At 40.7% G+C, this 7,417-nt stretch overlaps 1 protein-coding gene and 1 pseudogene across 1 annotated transcript in view; both read left to right on the forward strand.

Annotated features, from left to right (window-relative positions):
* The window catches only part of DHTKD1 (dehydrogenase E1 and transketolase domain containing 1), a 54,325-nt gene extending 50,344 nt beyond the window's left edge, over positions 1-3,981 (forward strand). Inside the window, exons 16-17 of the mRNA XM_060160318.1 lie at positions 41-126; positions 943-3,981. Of these exons, the coding sequence (XP_060016301.1) occupies positions 41-126; positions 943-1,047 (191 nt within the window). The 3' untranslated portion in view covers positions 1,048-3,981. The remainder of the gene's footprint in view (positions 1-40; positions 127-942) is intronic.
* A 517-nt stretch (positions 3,982-4,498) lies between these two features.
* LOC132504080 (large ribosomal subunit protein uL22-like) lies at positions 4,499-5,049 on the forward strand (annotated as a pseudogene).
* The last annotated feature ends 2,368 nt before the right edge of the window (positions 5,050-7,417 follow it).

Below are 7,417 nucleotides of genomic sequence, written 5' to 3' on the forward strand. Positions count from 1 at the left end.
GTTTACTTGAGGTACTGAGATGAACTTTCTTCTTTCATAGATTTTATTTGGAGTCAGGAGGAGCCTCAGAACATGGGTCCTTGGTTTTTTGTTTCTCCAAGGTTTGAAAAGCAACTGGCCTGCAAGGTGATAGCTCTTTCTCCTTTGCAGTGTTTTGTGTGTGTCCCTTTTCTCCTGTTGGAGTGCCACCAGATAGGTTTATCCCCTATTATCAGTCCAAAGCTTCTAAAGATAAACTAAAATATAAAACCTAGTTTTAGGCTGCTTTTTCAGACTAAACTTCTGAGTGTTTAGCAAGATGTATATGTGTAGCTACTAGTATCATATTAAAAAACAAAACAAAAACAATGATTATACTCGAAAAGGTAGAAGACCTACCTGTCGTCTACCGTTCCCATTAGCCTACTCAGCATTCTTGTCCCAAAGGTCAGTATCCAAGCCCCGGGAGAGGAGAGCGATGAGCTCGCTTGTTTTACAGTAACACTTATTCCAGGCCCACCTGCAAAGCTGGTAGACATCGGAGGCCAAATTCTTTGTTATGTTTTAGGAAGAGGAAAACAAGGAGAAGAACAGTTGTGCTTCTGTTTATCTTTCTATTCTGCTTTGATTAAAACTCAGGTCACTTGATACCAGTTTAAGGCACTCAAATCATTTTCACCTGTAAATAGTTCTAATTTAGGAAACTCTACAGCTAAAACCAACTAACAGTTACCTAAGAATAGGACAGATTCCAGAATATGTCTCACCTTATCACGCCTGGAATTTAGTTTTCAGTTGTGACATAGATCTCCCTGCAATCTATTTTATGTAACACATTATTTTCCAAAAAGGTGATTTATAGTTAAACAACTTCAGAGAAATACATGCACATCCCTGGACGAGCTAAGCAGAGCTCTGGTCTTGTCCAAATGTCATTGTATTTCTTTTCTGCTCCAACGCTAGCTCCGTCTGGTGAGCCGACCCGCGTTGCCGGTACCTGCTGTAGGAATTGGCAGCGTTCATCTACAGCAGCATGAAGAAGTCCTCGCCAAGACCTTCACCCAATGATGCCCTAAAAAGAAACACTACTTACTTGTAAGAAAACTGCCATAAAAAGAAAGGGTCGCCTCCTCCACTTTCTCCTCCTTCCATTAGGTGCCACAAAAAGAATGTATTCCTCGAAGATGTTGGGATTGATGAGGACAGAGGAGAGGTTAATCTAGAAGAATACATGGAACAGCCAAAGGAATTGTTCATCAAGACGTGAATCCTACAAGTCACTTTCGTCCTTAAAAGTACCATAGTGTTATATTCTGTTAGACCTGCGTGGGTTGTAGAGCTATGTCCTTATCCGGATGTTTCCAGACTCGACTCTTTCTAATTAACTGGGTGTACCCAGGAAAAGTTCTTGAGTCTGAATTTATAGTTGCATAGGGATTACCTCAACATTACCTCCCTATTTTCTTGACGCATGTGACTTTCATGAATTTTCCCTTTTTTATTCAAAGTCCTTGACTACCTGTATTTTCAATTTATGTCATCTCTGGTACTGCTTTCCAGCCACTGTGAAAAATGTTTCACCAAATCATTTTCACCTGTAAATAGTTCTAATTTAGGAAACTCTACAGCTAAAACCAACTAACAGTTACCTAAGAATAGGGCAGATTCCAGAATATGTCTCACCTTATCATGCCTGGAATTTAGTTTTCAGTTGTGGCATAGATCTCCCTGCAATCTATTTTATGTAACACATTATGTAACACTATAGCAAAACTGTATTATTCCTGATTTGTGTTCTTCAAGATCACTATTTTACCCATTATCCTTAAATATAGGTCTTATTAAATATAAACCTCCGGGTGTATGATCCTTTAGCACGGTATTATTAAGCTGAGTTATAGTTACGATGAAATTGATTAGTGGTCCACTTTGCCATAGTATCTTTTTTCTTTTTCCTTAAATTGTTCTTGCCGCGATACCTTAATATTTTTAATTACCTCTGGGTGTCTGATGTGGGGATTTCAGCCCCTGGTTGATCATCAGCCTTGCCTCTAAAAGTCCCTGCTGTCATATGATGTTAATTTGTGATACTTAAGGGTCACTTTAACTTTGATAGCAGGAACTTCCCAACATCAGGCACTTTCTGGATTTCTAGAGGTCACCAACCCACTCCCTTATTCTGAAATTAAGCTTATAACTGGAAGTATAACTAAATATCAGCAAACTGTGTACACTTACCTGGCTTGGTGCTGCAGAGCACTGCCATGTACCATGCTTGTGCTGGGACACTGTTTTTCTCAGAAATGGGGGAAGTACCGGGGCCCTGTAACACCCTCTCCACTTTTACTGGCAACTTTTAATGTCTTTCAGAATCAATGTATAGGTTGTTCTGGCCACAGCAGTAGATTCGTGATTCACATCTTAAACGTGTACATTAGTGTACTGATTTACTGTTTCTGTAATATTCACATCCCTTTTATTCCTATACACGTGAAGGCTTTCTTCCTTCGCCAAGCCTTATAAATCATGTAGCTTAGTGTCACACATGTCAACCAGTAAAATTACAAAGGTCTGCTTAATGAGAATGGTTATCAATGTTGTATATTGAACTAGAAAAAAAATAAAAGCACAGTGCCATTTTTTTTTCAGATCTCTCGGTTTCTTGAGTTAAAACATTTCAAAAGTCTGAGCACAAAATGAGATGGAAAACCAGATATTTTTTAGTTGAGATCTCTCCAGATTTCTAACTTTACACCTCACGAGTCTGTTTCCTGTTACATCTCCAACCTGAGCCCTGAAATGTCTTCTGTATCTTAACCTTACTCTCAATCACCAGTGCAACGTGGATCAGCATTTTGAATTACCTTGCAGGAAGAGGCCATTTGAAGAATTCCAGATCAAATACTCACATAATAAAGAACGGGATAAATATATCAATAATAAAGTAAAATATTTTAAAAATTGATAATGTGGTATTAATGTAAATCTATGCTAGAAGCACAGAGTCTGAACCACTGGACCGCCAGGGAAGTCCCCCAAATTTTCTTTCTTATAAGAACAATTTTGCTCAGTTTTCTATATTTTCCGTACACATACTATAAGCAAAAATGTTCTAAAGCATAGCCGTTTTGGGGCTGACTGTATTACCTTTGAAGTTTTATTATTTTAAAAAATTCCTCGGCTGGCAATAGAAACAGTATCACTTTTGCAAAATTGAAGAAATATGGTTTTAGCAATTAAGGGTTACACAGGAAGGAAGTCACAGATTAAGAATCAAGACTTTTGGTCAAAGAAAGACAAATACCATATGATATCACTCATATGTGGAATTAAAATATGATACAAATAAACTTATTTACAAAACAGAGACAGACTCACACACCTGGAAAACAAATTTATGGTTACCAAAGGGGAAAGGGGGTGGGGGAGAGATAAATTAGGAGCTTGGGATTAATGGATATCACTACTATATATAAAATAAATAAACAACAAGGTCCTGCTCTATAGCACAGGGAACTGTATTCAATATCCTATAATAAACCATAATGGAAACAAATCTGAAAAAGAATATATATATGTATGTATATATGATATTGAATCACTTTGCTGTACACCTGAAACACTGTAAATCAACTATACTTAGATTTAAAGAAAGAAGGAAAGAAAGAAAGAATCAAGACTTGGGTCTTGAGGTTCCTCAAGCCTTACCTAATTTCTCTTAGATATACTTGGATATTTGGATATTTTTCAGCTTCTCAGAGGATTCAGGCTAAAACTATTAAATTTTTGGGAAATTTGGACAAAATGTTTAAATCCTCAATATTTGTAACACACTATTACACAAGTAGACAATTCCTAAATTATTCTATGGAAATAGTAATTCACTGTCATGCTTGTATTTAAATCTGATAAAGCACAATCTAAAGCAGGCTGTTAGTTCCCCATGGCTAGCTGCAAAATCAGTTAATTTTAGCAAACTTTTAATAAAAGTACACTACTTTAGTGTTGTTTCCCTGTGTCTTCTCTGACTCACATGAAGAACCAGCTATAATGGAACAAAGATATGATCCTGTAAGAGTAGAATGGTATTTCCTCAATAAACAGTTTATTGAACATGTGTTGCATGTATGGCATTGTTCTGGACATTAGAAACACATGAAATTTAGAGATAAAATGGGTTGCCCACTGCCCCAATGGACTAATAATCTGAGAAGACAAAATACTTTACATGCAGAGAGAGATTCTTGCTGAATGTGCTTAAAACAAGGGGGAAGGTCATGATAGAGTGATATTCCTGATAGATGTAGATTAGGTGGTGTCTTGTGGTTATGCAAGGAAAAGTCCTGAGTGGCAAGTAGTAGCAGAAAGACTGAAGAATCTTGGAAAGGGAATTCACAAAAGTTATCTAGGGTATATTCCCAGCTTGTTCCCAGGCTTTTCCTTGAACCAGCGAGCTGTCCCAGAAACAGGTAGTAAAGAGAGAACTTTTCTGGTAAGGGGCCTGAGGTGACCTCTAAAAATGGTTTGCTATTCACTTAACCCAGAAAACCCCACAAAATCATGCAAGTCAAGAGGTTCAAATCTTCATGTTCACTTTAAGAACACTCATGAAACTGCCCAGGCCATTAAGGTATGCATATCCGAAAAGCCACCAAGTATCTGAAGGATGTCACTTTAAAGAAGCAATGTGTGCCATTCCGTTGTTACAGTGGTGGAGTTGGTAGGTGTGCCCAGGCCAAAGAGCGGGGCTGGACCCAGGGTCGGTAGCCCAAAAAGAGTGCTGAATTTTTACTGCACATGCTCAAAAATGCAGAGAGTAATGCTGAACTTAAGGGCTTAGATGTAGAGTCTCTGGTCATTGAGCAAATCCAGGCGAACAAAGCCCCAACGATGTGGTGCAGGACTTACAGAGCTCATGGCCGGATCAACCATACATGAGCTCTCCCTGCCACATTGAGATGATCCTTACTGAAAAAGAACAGATTGTTCCTAAACCAGAAGAGGAGGTTGCCCAGAAGAAAAATATCCCAGAAGAAACTGAAGAAACAAAAACTTATGGCCCGGGAATAAATGCCGCAAAAAATAAATGCAAGTAAATGTTAAAAAAAAAAAAAAAGAGAGAGAGAGAGGTACAGGCCACTCTTCTCCTTCTGTCAATTAGATTTTCAATTTAGCTCATCTTTATTGAAAGGATTCACGAAATTAGTTCACAATCTAGTGTCAAAACTGTATTTAAGTCAAACACTTGCAGGTAACTGAAAATGATACAAAAATTAAATAAGACCCTCCCTGCTATCCAGAAGTTTATGGTGTACTAGGGGAGATTAGGCAAGTATGAAAATGACTAAAACAAAGTAGAATGAGAGAAGAATGAAGTAACAGGATGTGCAGTGATGATTATGGCAGATTGCATTTTCCAAAATGCCAGAGTCATATTTTGTGTCCCACAAGCTCTTCCAGAATCTTACCACATCCTCACCTGGAGGTGGAGTCTATTTCCCTTCCCTCTTGAAGTTGAGCAAGACTTTGTGGCTGCCTCTATAAATGCAATGCAATGAAAGTGGTGCTGGGTCACTTCCAAGGACATGCCTTGGTACCCAGCTGCCATGTTGTGGGGAAGCCCAGGCCACATGGAGAAGCCACGTGGAGATGTTGGAGCTGACAGCTTCTGCTGAGGTCTTAGCTGACAGCCAGCATCAAATGCCAGACTTGTGAGAGCGCCTTCTGATAATTCAAGTCCCCAGCCTTGGACCTGTTGCAGATGACCCCAAGTGGAGCAGAGACTCATGCAAGCCCAGCCTAAATTGCCATATATATATGCCATATATATATATATATATATATATATATGTATGTGCATGTATGTATATGTACATAACTTTGTTTAAAGACAAACACAGCTGGACACTAAAGTGCTAAGGACAGATTTTATTCAATAATATACTATGTGTTGCATTAGGGAAAAGAATCCAGTGTGAATTAAACCCAACTTTGATTTGGACAAAAGTGACTGGCCTTTTAAGAGGAGAGTGAGAGAATAGGAAGAGGGCAGTGAGTGGAGGCTCAGTAGAGTCAGGAAAGTGAAAAATTAAGTGAAAAAAGCTGGAAGGTTTGGTCCATGTGAAACCCATCCAGGTTTGTTAACTGGTGCTAATGGAAGTTAAGCTCCTATCCTTCCACAGAGGTTGGGAGCCAGAGATCCTGCCTTCAAGTGTTGGCTGGAAGAAACGGTAAATTCTTTTGGCAGCCTTGAGCTTTCCCAGGCAGATATTTTAAGGGGGCTACGGACAGCCTAGGGTGGAATTGTGTGGTGCTTGTTCCACCTCTTTATAGGTCAAGGTAAGGCCTAGTGGAGAAAGGGCTCAGAGGAGCCTGGCTAGAGTGTGGTCAAGGGGAGGCTGTGTGTGTGTGTGTGTGTACTTTGCTTCTTTTTTAGACATACATCTAAGCATTAGAACAGATCATTGGATTTGGTGATTATAAGTCATTAAGTGTCCTTTGAAATAGCTTGTTTCAGCAGTTGTTAGAGCAGAAGTTACATTGCAGGGGTTTAAAATTTGAGTAAAGAAAATAAATTTGAGGGCCTTCCATGTGTCAATCTCTTCGTTCATTTAGTTTTCACACCTGTAGGCTGTGGCTATCACTATCCTTATTTTACTGATGTAGCTCAGAAAAAATTAATTGCCCAAAGCCATTAAGAAGTAGGAGTGACTAAAATGTACGGCCTAATACATTAGGAATTAGGAATCTAATGTACGGCCATTAGATTCCTAACACTGCATGCGTTCCCTTACACTACGCCGTCCAAGAGGAGACAAAAGAGATTAGTCCAGAAGGACAAAATCCTGATGTATTTCGGAGAAGCTAAAGGAGCGTGAGTGGTAGACAGTGGAGGGAATTCTCCGGCGGTCCAGTGGTTAGAACTCCTCGCTTTCACTGTGGGTTCAATCCCTGGTGGGGGAACTAAGATGCTGCAAGCTGCTCCGCGAAGACAAAAAAAAAAAAGTACTAGATAGCGGAGAGTTCAGAAGCTATTAACTATAGACAAAGGGTCACAAATTTCTGAAAACTTCCTAGTGGTTCCAATAACATGGAAGCAAAATAAAAAGGTTTGGGTCACGCCGGCTCTGGAGGCGTCTCAGCCCCAGTCCTGGGTATCGAACCCCGGCCCGCGCTCCTGGGGCGGCCGCTCTGGCTGGGTGCTGACCTGCCCCGCGGGGCGCTCGGGAGCCGCGGTCGAGGAGACGGCCCTTGCTGGACACTGAGCTCGGAGAGGTACTCATAACGGATAAGCCCTGGCGGCCCTGGCCTCACAGAGGCTCCCAGCTCCCGGAACCCACTGGAGGACGCCCACGGGAGAGCCGGCGGTGGCCATGGCAACGCGGCGGACGTCAGCTGCGCCGGCGGCCAACGGCCAGGCTGTTGTCGGGGGGCGGGG

Source organism: Lagenorhynchus albirostris, chromosome 1 (assembly GCF_949774975.1).
Source record: "Lagenorhynchus albirostris chromosome 1, mLagAlb1.1, whole genome shotgun sequence".
NCBI lineage: Eukaryota > Metazoa > Chordata > Mammalia > Artiodactyla > Delphinidae > Lagenorhynchus > Lagenorhynchus albirostris.